This window comes from Carlito syrichta, unplaced genomic scaffold (assembly GCF_000164805.1).
Source record: "Carlito syrichta isolate Samal-C Ts95f unplaced genomic scaffold, Tarsius_syrichta-2.0.1 Scaffold311911, whole genome shotgun sequence".
Lineage (NCBI taxonomy): Eukaryota > Metazoa > Chordata > Mammalia > Primates > Tarsiidae > Carlito > Carlito syrichta.
Window position 1 is genome coordinate 793396 of NW_007256007.1, and position 14296 is coordinate 807691.

Here is a 14296-nt window from a genome sequence, read left to right on the forward strand (position 1 = left end):
GGCTATAGCATTTCTTTTTGTGTGTGTGTGTGTGCAGAAGTATGACTTTATTTCTGTACAATTGAACATATCACAAATCCTCATTCCCCATGTTGCCCAAACCTTAAATTCATCAAAACAACTGAGTCATAGGTTTAAGTTCAATTAATTCTAGACTCTCCTCCTTCCATGTCACCCAGAGTAAATTAAGTTCCAGAGGAATTACACAAAATTGTGATATCATTGAATTGTAGCATCTAGTCCATGGTGGCCTAGGGCATAACCTGCTCGTTGGTTCCATTAATTGTGTGCTATTATAGGATTTCATCAGTAAATTAAAATGTCCTTTAAAATGTATTTTTTGATATGAGCACACTGACTGACATCTTGAAATAGATATATTCTGTACCCTCAGTGATCTAGAACTGAAAGCACTCTAACAGCAGTTTAAATTCCAAATTCCCAAATACCAAATGCCAGTGGCACCCTCTCTCATAGACTGAAGAAACTTATGCAAGTGCTGAGAAGGCAGGGCTGCTTGGGTGACAGGCATATCTGCAAAATCTATGGGTATCTTGAACACAGCCTCCAAATGTTGATACACTTCAGACAAGGTCTTTATCACCTGGAACCATCTGGATGCTCTTCAGAGCTTCGAGTGCAGAAATTCATAGGAAATAAATCACAGGGGTCCATAATATTAATATCCCACTTCTCAGGTGACAATCATGTGGAAAGAGCCAGAGAACACTGAGAGAAGTCACACCGAGAGATCCAATGAATATCAGTCAGCATTCAGAGCTCCAACTCGTGGGCAGTGTCAAGCCCTCTGAGTCAGCTGCCTGGACCAAGACCTGTTATTTCCAAGTTCACCAAAAAAAAAACAAAAACAAAAGCAAACACACACACACCAAAAACAAAACAAAAAACTTCAGTCGTCCCTCTGACCCTAACTGAAGTCCACCTGAAACTTAGTTTTAATAGATGAATAGTTCCTGCGGGAGCCTGAGTGAGTTGGAAAGAACAACCGTTTGGTTTGCATTTCATCCTGCGAGTATTTACTTTCTTGTGACCTTTGCCCTTGTCTTCCTGAGCAGGTATGGTCAGGCCCAGGGTAGGGCTATGGCTTACTGTGCCAGCCCATGACTAGATAATGGATTGTGACGAAGACTTCAGACCAACCACCCATTTTCAAGTGCATCTTCTATGGGTTTGTGAGACTACGGTGCTTTGCTTTGACTTTTTGCACTTCTCCTTGCCTCTTTCTTTGTTGAATCCCTTTTCTGGATCCCAAATCTTTCTCTTTCTTGGTTTATCCCCTTTTTTGGAGAGCATATCCTCCCATGTTGTCCTGAGAAAAGGTGTAGGACAGGCTTTTTTTTTTTGAGATCTTAAATGTCTAAAAAGGTCTTTATTTTTATCTCTCCCTTGAGTGACTATTTGGATGGGTCTAGAATCAAAATTAGAAATAATTTTCCTTGAGGATTTTGAAGTCATTTTTTCACTTTTGTTTAGATTTCAGCATTCCTGATAAGAATTCAAAAGCCATTATCAATCCATGTGTATCATGTTTCTGCTCTTTAAGTTTGTAGGATTGGAGAGAAATTTTATCCTTAAATATCTGAAATTTTACCAGGATGGTCCTTGGGGATATTTTTAATCTGGAAACTCATGTGTTCATTTCTGGTAATTTTTCTTATATTATTTAATAGATAATTTATTCTTTCCATTTTCTATATTATTTCCTTTTTTCTGGAACTTTCTAATTAGATATTAGATTTCTGGGAATGATTCTCAAATTTTATTATATTTTCTTAATTATTTCTATCTTTTGGGGGGAATATTTCCTTTTTTTATTGTGGTAAAATGTACTAACATAGAATTTACTCTTTTAACCATTTTAAGGCATGTAGTTTAGTGGCATTAAGTACATTAACTTTGTTGTGCAACCATTAGCAAGATCCATCTTTAGAGCTTTTCCATCTTCAAAATTGAAACCCTGTACCCATTGATAAATAACTCCCCATTTTCTCCTACCCACTCCTGGCAACCACCATTTTACTTTCTGTCTCTATGAATTTGACTAATCTAGGTACTTTATATAAGTGGAATCATATAATATTTGTCTTCCTATGACTGGTTTCTTTTACTTAGCATTATAGACATATATACATTTCATTTATTTCAATAACTTTGGGGGGTACAAGTGGTTTTTGGTTACATAGATGCATTGTATAGTGGCGAAAAAGTCTGGGTTTTAAGTGTACCCACCATCCCCACCTGTGCACATTGTATCTAATAGGTGATTTTTCATCCCTCTCCACTCTGAATCTTCAGTGTCCATTGTACCATTCTATATGCCTTTGCAGTTTCTTGGTTTAGCTCACACTTGTAAGTGAGAACATGCAGTATTTGGTTTTCCATTTCTGTGTTACTTCACTTGGGACGATGGTCTCCAATTTCATCCAAGTTGCTGCAAAATACATGATTTCATTCTTTTTTATGACTGAATATTATTCCATGGTTTATCTATATATCACATTTTCATTATCCATTCATCAGTTGATGGGTATTTAGGTTGATTCTACATCTTTGCGATTCTGAATTCTAACTTAACATAATATTTTGAAGGTTCATCTAGGTTGAGACATGTGTCACAATTTTTTTCTTCTAAAGGCCGAATAATATTTCATTGTGTGTATATACACCACATTTTATTTACCCATTCATTCATCGATGGATCCTCGGCTTGTTTCCTTCTTTTTGATTTTTGTATTACTTCTTTGAGTCTCCCTTAACTTTAAATTCTAGTCCTTCTACTGCTTTCTTAAAAAAAATATTTACCCTCATATGTTTAATTCCCAAGAGCGCTATTGTGCTTGTTTTTTTCCAACCTGTTCTTGTCTTATAGATATTTGCTTATCTTTCTGAGAACATTTTTTTGGATGAGAGTACAGGAGTTTAAGAAGACAGAAAAGCTCCTAAGCAGGAGAGGGCCTGAAAGAGGGTTGCCCATCTTTCTGAGAATGTTAATCATCTATTCTTGAAGTTTTCTTTTACTTCTTGCATTATTTATTGCCTTACGCTTTATTTCTTCTGTAAACCACAGGCTTTTTTTTGTCAGAGAATTTCTCAAATATCTGATAATCTTTGGCTGCCTCATTATACTGGAAAGTGAGACACCAAAAAGCCGCTTGGAAGTTTTGTGTGTGAGGATGAAGCTTGTCAATGGGTAGGCATTCTGTGGGATGATTGGATGGAGATTTCATCATTTCTCTGGAGGACTCCTAAAGGTTTTCTTTTGGACAGGTCACATCCTTGGGGAGAAATTCTCCAGTCTTCTGTCTGGATGCCAGAGTAAGGGAACTAAGCGGGGGCAGGAGCTTCCTTGCTGATTTTCTATTAAAGTCAATCTTTAAGCCAGGCTCGGTGGCTCAGCCTGTAATCCCGCGCCCTTGGGAGGCTGAGGTGAATGGATTGCCTGAGCCCGTGGATTCGAGACCTGCCTGGGCAACTTGGCGAGACCTCATCTCTACAATAAATCAAAAATCACCCAGGCGTGGTAGCGCGTGCCTGTAGTTCCAGCTACTTGGAAGGCTGAGGTGGAAGGATCGCTGGAGCCCAGCAGGTGGAGGCTGCGGTGGCCGGGAGTGGCCACTGCACTCCAGTCTGGGCGACAATGTGAGACTCCAACTCAAACCCCCCCCCCAAAAAAAAATTCAATCTTTAGTTTGGCCCCTCAACTCTTCTCTCAGTTGTGTCTGGTGTCTAGAGGTCATTCTGTTTACTCTTACCAGAGGGCAAGTCTCCCATCTTCTGTTAGGGTTGGTAAAGAAATAGGTGCCTGGTTGCATGGGTTAGTAGACAATCTCTGGTTGTTTTCCTAGACAGACTTTTTTTTTTCTGAGTTGGAGTCTCACTCCTTCGCCCAGGCTGGAGTGCAGTGGCACGCACGCTCACAGTCACCCCAGTGTTGACCTGCTGGACTCCAGTGATCCTTTTGCCTCAGTCTTCTGAGTAGCTGGAACTACAGACGCACGTTACCATGCCCGGATATTTTTTATTTTATTGTAGAGACGAGGTCTCACCAAGTTGCCTGGGCTGGTCTTGAACCCGCGGGCTCAGGCAATCCACTCGCCTTGGCCTCCCAAAGTGCTGGGATTACAGGTTGAGGCACTGAGCTCAGCCTAGACAGACTTTCAATGAATCCTCCCCTCTTCAGCCCGACTCTTCATTATTACCTTCAAAGGTAGTATCTTCAACTGGTACTTCCAAATTTTTTAAGCAGGGTAAATTGGCTTTCTTCTTGCTGACTGTTGTTTCTGTAGGATCTAGACCTCAGTGTCATCTACTCTGTGTCTGCATGGAGGGAGTGTGCCACATTCATATTCACATGTGCGTGCTATATGGGTCTAGCAGCAGCCCAGCCTGGGAGGAAACTCTTGAGATTTGTAGCCCCAAAGTTAAGTACACATTCAACAAATAGACTTTTCAGTATGTAGAGGAATAAACACTCTGTGTCTCTGCTACTGGCAATGTTTAACCCACCAACATTCTGATACAAGGTAAATTGGACTGGAACTCATGCGTGGTGTGTTGTCTCCTAGACCCCAGGACCTTGGAACTCACCTGGCTCCACATGAGATGGTGGAAAGAATACAGATATCCATTTGAGAATTCTCAAGTGTGGATTTTTCAAAGTAGTTTTATTCTCCAACACTTTCTCCAACTTTATAATTTTATAGAAGGCATTTCAGGCATGATTTAATAAATATAGGTATTGATTGTTTTGATATCACTCTTTTTTTGTTTTTTTTTTTTTACCATCTGGGAACTAGTTATTTTGAGCTTTGTCAATATCTTCCATGCATTCATGCTTATATAAATTTGCATTATCTTACAGTGTTTCTTAATCAGGGTGCTGTTGGTATTGCAGATGTGTCTATTCTTCATTAGGGAACAATCCCTATCATGGCAGGATATTAATGTTTTGGGTCTTTCCAGCAATGCCAATAGTGCCCCAAATCTTTGAGACCACCACAGATACTCCCCCACATTTCCAAATGCCTCCATGGTAATGGTACAACCCCCAGCGGAGACATCATTGCTGTGGCTGAACTTATCATAAATTACAGGTAAGCGAGATTTGAAAATATCCAGGATTGAACATCATAAGATACCTTAGGGAAAGCACACACCTGGCAGAACTGGTTGGCCACCTTCTTGTTGAATACCTTTCCTCTTTCTCTTTGTCCTTTGGACTTTGGAGCCTTTGTGATGACATTTGTTAAGCCAGACCTGCACTACATCAGTGGGAAAACATTTCAGTGCCTTAGAGAGAGAGGACAAAAGGGAGGATGTAGGAGCCATCTTTTAGAAATTTGGGTTTCACTTGTGTGATGTTCTGTCTGTTTTCCTAAGCAACTTATGAAGTCTCCAGGTTCCAGATCTATACATCTGTCTGACAATTATTGCATGTACCTAGCATAGTCTTAGGAGCTTGACATGCTTTGTTTGTTTCATCCTTAACAACAGTTTTGCTAGATTTAAAACAGCTTTCACATTCCTATTTTAAAGATGAAGAAACCAAGGCTTTAAAAAGGCGTGAAACTTACCCACAGTCAACTTTCCTTCTCCAGCAATGGAATGCTGGCAGTATGTAGAATGTACAGGCAACAGAATGAACTCTTGCTATAAAACTACTGAAAAGGGCTTGGGGGAGGGGCTGGGGAAGAGAGGATTTAAAAGAGAGATTTCTAATCAAAGCATGTATAAACCGCGTCTCCCAGGGCACACCAAGTGGCAACATTGGTATCTGGCCTGTCACTACCAGCTGGAGTGCTAGCTCATTGCAGCCCAATGAGGGAAAAAGTCTTTGCAAACAGCTTTCTAAGTGGCACTGGGAAAGGGGTGAATTGGCTGCTTCATTAATAAACTAGGATAGAATGTGGGCACCAGTGCCAGCAAGAGCGTCTGCTGCTGCCTGGAGAATTTGGCTGCAGCACCATTTCCAGCCTCTCTGCAAAACACTCAATCAAGACAGGATATCTGGGGAGAGGAAGGAAGGGAGGAAGTGGGCTGGTTGGTCTCAAGGAACCGGATGCAATGGGTTCCTGGGCTCCAGGATGGGAGAAAAAATATTAATGATGCATTAACACCACTCATTCATGCCTGCGTTCATTTCATAATATTTATCAAGCATGCACCACATGCCAGATTCTCTTCTAGGTGCTGAAGATACAGTAACAAACAAAACTGACAAATATCCTTGCCGTCATAGAGTTTATATTCTAATGAGGGTACACAGACAATAAACACAAGGATAAATAAAATAATACGATATCACCTGGAGAGAAGTGCTTTGGGCAAAAGCCAGCCAGAAAAGGGAAATAGAGGTTGCCAGGGTTTGGGTTGTAGACAGTGATTAGAGAAGGCCTCGTAAAGTGACATTTGAGTAAAGATTTTATAATACTATGCTGACCACTGTTCTAAGCGTTTTACAATTATTGTATCATTAATGCTCGCAACAGCTTCAAGAAATATGGCTACTACTCCGCCCATTTTACAAAGAGATTGAGTTTCAGAGATGCAGTGACTTTGGACGTCATCCAGCTAGAGAGTGATGAGAACTGGGATTTGAACCCAGATGCTCTGAACTTCTGAGGCTGCGCGCAGGAATGTTCCTGCAGACACGGCCTACAAAACCGGGTTTGGTAAAGGGCAAGCTGCGGGTGCAAATGGAGTCTTGCGGGTACCCACGAATCAAATATGATGTCACCCAGGGGCAAGTGTGGGTGGACTTGACAGTGAGGGGAGGGATGGCTCGCAGTTTCACCTAGCGAATCCGGACTCTAAGGTCTGTGTTCCGGCGAGGTGGGCCGGTGGGGAGGGAGCGCCAACTGCAGGGTTGTCCCGGGACAGTGCCAGTCCGAACCTCATCCCGCCGCCACCCCGAGTCAGCTGCTCCAGTCAATAAGGCGAGGACCCTGGCGGGCGCTCGTCGCCTTCCTGGTGGGGTTCGCCTGGGAGTTCCTACCAGGGTTGAAGAGGATCGCGGAGCTGAGCTCCCGGGGGGTGGGGGGGTGGGGGGGCGGCCTGGAGGCACCTCCTCGAGGGGCGCGTAGCTCGGGAGGCCGGTGAGCAGAGGTGACTCGCAGAGAAGCGGCACCGAGCCTGGAGCGCCCGGCGAAGGACAGAGCAGTGGAGGGATACCTGAGAGCCCTTGGGGACGCCGAGAGAGGCGAGCTTAGGGTCAGCGTGCAATCAGTGGCGGAGACCTACAGCGCGCTGAGGTAGGAAGAGTAAAAGGCGCACGCACTTTGCTGGTGAGAGGGGCTCAGGGGGTGCCCAAGAAAGGCCTGGAGAGGTTGTGGGTGTGAGTCAGCCTCGGGCGAGCTGGAAACGGGGTGCCAGACAGAGGAAAGGAACAGGAGATGAGTGTAGGAAGAAGCGAAAAGAACTGTTCCTGGGAGAGAGCGTGCGGTGCCAAAGCGCGGGGCCGGGGGATGGATGGCGGGGTGGGCAATGAATCGCCTGGGAGCTCTCGGGGAGTGGCCAAGGCGGCGACCTGGGCGCAGCAAAGAGAGAAAGGAGCAAATGCCGAGACAGAGACAGTCTTGGGCCCTGGAGGGCGGGAGCATCCGGCGCGGAGTGAGGATGTGGGGCCTGAGTGCTCCGAGAGGGCGCGCGCTCACTCGTGCCCGCTAAGGCGGTGCGTTTGGGGGGGCTCTAGAAAAGCAGAGTGAAAGGACCAGGGCCAGTGCCTAGGAACGTCAGAGGTAGGAAGGAGCTGCAAAGTCCACAGAAGAACTTCCCAGGGTTGGAGACGCACTCTGGGGGCTGGAAAGAAGAGGGAATCTACCGCCTGGAGGAGGCTTGGCCAGGGCTCTGTGCACCTCCACGAGTGCAGAGGGGGTGCTGAGGGTGGCGGGGAGAGCCGCGAGGGCCCGAGAAAGGTGAGGAGGAGGAAGTGCGGAGGACAAGGAGCTCCTAGCGGAAGCCGCAAAGACTCGCCAGGTCCCCGAGAGGGTCGAAAAGCCGCCTGGGCACCTCCTCCCGGCCGCCCACGGCCCTTATCCACTCACCATGATGGAGAAGACCAAAGCCACGATGTTGATGGGGTACGCAGGGCAAAAACACGAGACGATGGTGAGCCACAGGTAGTTCTTGGGCATGGGCACGTCCTCCTCAGTCTTGTCATCCTCAGTGTTGGCCTCGGGACTGCTGTCCAAAGCCCTCTTGAAGTCCGGGCTGGGGGCGTACTGAGACATGGGCGCAGGGAGGGCGGAGGAGCGCACCGTCGGCGCGGTCTAGGGCTCTGGCGGTCGGCTAGCGGCGAGGGTCTGAAAAGCCAGCGGCGCGGGGCTCAAGGGAGACGTGACCTCACCCCTTCTGCGTCCTCCGCCAGCACCCGCCCGGGCTCAGGGACCCGGGCCAAGAGCCTCCCCACAAGGAGGGAGGGAGGGAGGAAGAAAAGGAGTGAGGGGAGGCGGGGATGGCAGGGGAAGACAGTCCGCCGGAGGAACGGGGAAACGCAGACGGAGACGCTCCACTCTCTGGCGGACACACCCAAAGACATCGGAGGGACGCGCAGACCCACACTGAGAAGTCTGGAATAAAAGGGGGCTCAGAGCAGGGGAAGCTCTTTAAGTCCCAAACTGGCCAGGCTGCCGGTTGAAGATGACCAGCTCGTTTCATTATTTATTAATTATTATGATTATTTTTGTTTGAGACAGGCTTTCTCTCTGTTGCCCAGGCTGGAGTGCAGTGGCACGATCATAACTCACTGCAGCCTCGAACTCCCGACCTTAAACAGTCCTCCTGCTTCGGCCTCCCAAAGTGCTGGGATTACAGGTGTGAGCCATCGAAACTGCCCGAGCTCATTTTTTTTTCTTTAACCATTTAATTGGAATATGTAGACCAAACAGGGCCCACCCTATCCAATTGGTAACAGACTTACTACTTCTTGACTTTACTTTAATTGTCTGGCTCCTGAGGCAGTTTCCTTTAAATACTGAGGCCCAGTGATGGCTCCTCCCCCACCGGTGGGCTGGGAGCCAGGTATCAGCTTTGGTCTCTTAAGTTTTCTACACTCCACAGGGGGGCTCAGGAGGTGGAGTTTAGTAAAGGCAGTCAGTGGGCACCACCCAGCTGGTGCCTGTCCAGGTGCCCCCTACTTTTTCTGAACTGTGGAAACAAGGAATTCCTCTCCTATCCACTCTTTCAGCTACAGGACTTATGGGGAGAAACCCATGTAGATCTGCCTGGTGTAGACAACCCAGATGGGTGATTGGGGTGGGAAGAGAGAGAAGAAATCACTTGAGGAGCTGGAAGGAGGATAGCAATTGCATCAGTGGCAAAGTCATTCAAGAGAGGCAGTGTGGACCAGAACTGAGACTCAAACCAGACAGAGCCGGGAAGCTGTCATGTTTGATTTGAGTGACTTCAGGAAAGTCCCTTCACCTTGCTGAGTGTAGGAAAAGATGCATAATAATAGCCTCTGGCTTACAGGGGTGTTGCGAGGACTCTGAGAGATTGCACATTAAGCCAGGAGACATCACATTCTCAATAAATATTAGCTATTTTTGTCTGGTAACTCATGCCCATAATCCCAGCACTTTGGGAGGCTGAGGTGAGAGGAATAATTGAGCCCAGGAGTTCGAGACCAGCCTAGGCAACATAGCAAGACCTCATCTCTACAAAAGAATTTAAAAAAAAAACCAAAAAAAACCACTAAGCTATTATTAGGAAATAGCTATTTCCTCCTATATTCTGAATATAGTCCAATATATAGTATCTTAAACCTGTCATCCATTGTTGCAAATATTTCAACAAAAACCCAGATATTCTGAGCTGGCAGGACCACATAAACATTGTTATTATGCAGAATCTTGGAAGCAGTTGTTCACATACACCAAAGTATTAATCATACTCAAAAGTATTGATCATCTGCTTGGCTTTCTCAGAATGTGAACTGATCATGTGGAATGTTTGTGCTTATCTCATGGGCTGTACTCATTTGGTTATCTGCTTCCCTCATTGGACTGTACACTCTCTGAGAGAGGGGACCAACTTGCTCATCTTTGTGTCAGCACCTGGCACAGTGCCTGGTACAAGGCACGTGCTTAGTGTAGCTTGCTGGGTGAACACACAAAGATGAAACAGTACCTTCTCCATCATGCCTTCTTCCTCATTTTGGTTGATTAATCAAGTGGGAATAAGCAAAAGGTTAGATTCACCTACTGGATTCTCAACCAAGTGCATTGGCTATTCTCTCTACCTGGAATGCTTTTCCCCAAGTTTGTCACATGGCTCCTCCTTTTTATTCATCAGTTATCAGCTCAAGTCAGTTCCTTAAAGAGAGATCTTCTCTCTGGATTTATGTAGTATATTTCCTCATAATTATTTCATATGTACCAGCTCATTTGTTTTGTGGTGTGTATTATCACTCTAGACTGTGAGCTGACTAACTTGTTCAGAGCTGTATTTCCAGAACTTAGAACTGTCCTGGTACATGGTAGAAATGCAAAAAATATTTCTTGAATGAACGGACCAGAATTACCCGGGAATATTGAAAAAAAAAATGATTTCCAGGTCTTAACCAAGACCTACTTGAATTAGGATTTCCCAAGGTGATCCCCCAGAAATCTGTGTTTGTAATGCCTGAGACATCTGTCTTTTTAAGAATACTCCCTGGTGAATCTGTTGCAACTGAATAATTTCTCAAATTCCAGTAGTCTGTCTCTAGTTCTTAGGATACAGTCTTGGATCTTTAGTTTGGAGATCTCCACATCAGATGTCTCAAATTCAGTGTGAATTCACTGTCTTTCCCAAGAACCTGCTTGTCAAGGCCAGGAACCCTGCTCCCTTCTCCAGTCTCCTCTTCTGCCAATCCCCTTCTCTTCTCCAGTCACATAGCTCATCTACCTTCAAACACACCTAACCTTTTTCCACTGAAGATCTCTGTACTTGCTGTCTCTTCCTCCTAAAATGCTTCTCCTCCTTTCTACCTATTGGTTCCTTCTCATCTTATAGGACCCACCTATTTTACATGTAACCTTCCGAGACCGGCCTTCCTGAGCCATTATATCTAAATTAGACTCCATTCTCTTGCTCCCCATCCCATCACCCTGTTCATTTCCTATGTTACAATGATCACAGTCAGAAATGGCCTTGTTTATTTGTTTGCTGTCTATCTTTCTCACTAGAAAAGAAGCTCCACAAAAGGCAGAGATTTTTTTTTTTCTGTTTGGTCCCCTGAACCCAGAACAGTGCTTGGCCCTTAGTAGGAGCTCAATAGATGATTTATTGAATGAATAAACAGTGCATTTAGTCATCCAAGTCAGACAGTTGGGGCATTATTCTTGTCCCTTCAGATTCTACATGAACTGTTCATCAAATCTTACTGATTCTGTCTCTGATGTGACTTCTTCATTCCACCTTCTTTTTCCCATCTCCATGGCCAGTGTTCCAATTTGGGCTCTTATTAACAATGAAAAGGTTCCATGGGTGCTCTCTGAGCCATATTTGTGATCTGAGGTTGGTTAACTTAATTGGTGTGACTAGCCCAAGGTTTGGGTACCAAAGTTACATTTTACTTATCAAGGTCATGAACTGTACTGTCAACTCTAACATACTAGTATCATCTGGGGAAATCCAAAAGAAAGGGTTCTTGAGTCAATATAGACTATTTTGTCTGCCAGGAAAACAACTGTTCAACTCTAGTCTAACTCTCCAGAATCACCAAACATGTCCCAAGTCCCTACTGTTGCATTCCCTACATGCATCGGCTCATTAATTCCTACAATTTTGTGATATAGGTAGTGAGGTTTCATTTTTTTTTTTTTTTAACCAAATGAGGAAACCTAGGATCAGATAGGTAAAGGGACATGTGTAAGGTCTTAGAGCTAAGTGGAGGTACTAGAATTTGAACTAGGTATAAAGTATTTGTATTTGTTCAGCTAAGATATTTGAACTAGGCCTAAGATGTTTGTTAGCAGGTCCAGGAGAGAAAGTTAGGTACACAACTCTGAAGTTCACTGGAGTTTTTATGTTCTGCTGAGGGAAGATGGATTAATTGCTTGTTGACTGGCCTAAAATGTAGCAGTGAAATTGTAATCACTTGAAACTTTTAAAATTAAATTGAAAGGAAAGTGCCTACACCAGAAAGTGTAATGTATATGGCACTGATTCTTGAGGGATGCATTAGACCACTCAATAGGGGTTTCCAGCTCTAATTTCCTGAGCTTCACTAATTTTCTCTTGAGAGGTCAGTTTATTGCTCTTGGATGAACCCTACTGACTGATTGCTTAATAATATGACAACACCTTCCCTCTTTAAAGTGAGTTAGAGGAGAAAGCAGCTTCCTAATAGCCAGTCTAGGAGAGGGGAAAGGCTTATGTAGCTTTCTGGATTTTAATGTAGCAACTTGCCTTTTTGGTCTTTGGAAACTTTTTATTTTCAAATGTAAAAGCAATATAGGTTCATTCTAGAAAAATGGGAAAATGAAGAAAAGCATACCATCACAAACATAAGGAACTATTTCATTATAGTCCTTCTTCTACATGCGTATAGTTTTCTTTACTATGATGGAATTATATGCAGTCTTGTTTTCTCTTTTTCTCACTCAATGTTATGTGACAATTAACATTCTTTGCAGATATTTTCAGTCTGCATAATTTTCCATTGATTAAATTGGATTATTATTTATGTCACCACATTCTGATTACTAGGTATTTAGGTTACTTTTTAGGGTTTTCTGACTGTTATTGTATTTTTGCTGTGATGAGCATCTGTTGTACCTGAATGTCTGTATTTGTGATCATTTCTTTGTGACTTGAGATCTTACAAAGATGCCAGTCTTGAAAAGGCAGATAAAAATTCTGATCGGCTGGTTGAAATTGTATTATAACATATGTACAAGAGGTAAAATTAAAAGTTAGGTCAAGGAAACAACCACAGATTCAATGGACTACAGAAATAAGATATTTCTTTTTTTTTTTTTTTGAGTTGGAGTCTCACTCTGTCACTCAGACTGGAGTGCAGTGGCTGCTCCCGGTCACCACAGCCTCGACCTGCTAGACTCTGGCGATCCTTCCACCTCAGCCTTCCAAGTAGCTGGAACTACAGGTGTGTGCTACCACACCCAGCTAATTTTTGATTTATTGTAGAGATGAGGTCTCGCCAAGTTGCCCAGCTGGGTCTCGAACCCGTGGGCTCAGGCAATCCACTCACCTCGGCCTCCCAAAGTGCTGGGATTACAGGCTGAGCCACCAAGCCCGGCCAAGATATTTCAAATAGGAAGAAAGGAGATGGAGTCAAAGAACAACTTCCCATTGGCAAATGGGTTCCCAATCTGTAATGTTCAGTGAAGCGATGCTGAACCTGTGAATATGAGCTGGAAATCTATACTTTTTGATCTTAGCTATGGCTAGGATTTCAAAACAAAAGGAGAGAGAGGGAGGGAGGAGGGAAGAGAAGGAGGGAGGGAGGGGAGGGGGATGGGAGGGAACGGGACGTGAGAGAGGGGGAGGGCCAGAGAGGCAGGGGGAGAGAGAGAGATTGAGATTGAGATTTGTTTGATTCTGCTCATCTGTGAGAATGCAAGAGAAAGAGTCCAGATCTTTAGGAAGTGGTGAGAGGTCAAATGCATTTGCTGCCAAATTTCACATTAGTCTCAAGTGCCTGCCTTCAGTAGTCATAAAGTAACTGCTCTGGTCTCAGGGGTTTGCTACAAAAGAACAGTGTCTTTTGGCTAATATTCTTTCCAGTTTCCAACAACTTTGGTCTTCTCACAAATTAAAAAAAGTGCAAAAACAGAGGAGAGGGAATATGAGGGGGAGTCAGGTTCTGTGCTGTTAATGTCTTAAGCCATCTCTCATAATGAAATCACTTCAGAGCTAGAGGAACATAAAACTCAAACTCTCTCAGGCTTAAAATGCAATTCTTTCCCCATTTGTTCTCAATTATACCAGATAATAAGAAAGTGTTCATTCACCGCTCTTCCTGCTGAATGCATGCTATAAAATGTTATGTCTTGGACCATACTCTGTAGCTCATGGATAAACCACTCATAATAATTAACAAATATAACAGTGGCTGCCGGGCTTGGTGGCTCAGCCTGTAATCCCGCGTCTTTGGGAGGCTGAGGTAAGTGGATTGCCTGAATCTGTGGGTTTGAGACCCGCCTGGGCAGGTGAGACCTCATCTCTACAATAAAATAAAAAAATTATCCAGGCGTGGTAGCACGCGCCTATAATTCCGGCTACTTGGAAGGCTGAGGCGGAAGGATCACCGGAGCCCAGCAGGTCGAGGCTG

At 44.3% G+C, this 14296-nt stretch overlaps 1 protein-coding gene across 2 annotated transcripts in view; it reads right to left on the reverse strand.

The window, feature by feature from the left end:
• The window catches only part of TMEM233 (transmembrane protein 233), a 42865-nt gene extending 34235 nt beyond the window's left edge, over positions 1–8630 (reverse strand). For both annotated transcript variants that reach the window (XM_008069303.1, XM_008069302.1), the window contains exon 1: positions 8064–8630. In XM_008069303.1, coding sequence (XP_008067494.1) covers positions 8064–8249 — 186 coding nt within the window. In that variant the 5' untranslated portion in view covers positions 8250–8630. The remainder of the gene's footprint in view (positions 1–8063) is intronic.
• Positions 8631–14296: the final 5666 nt, after the last annotated feature.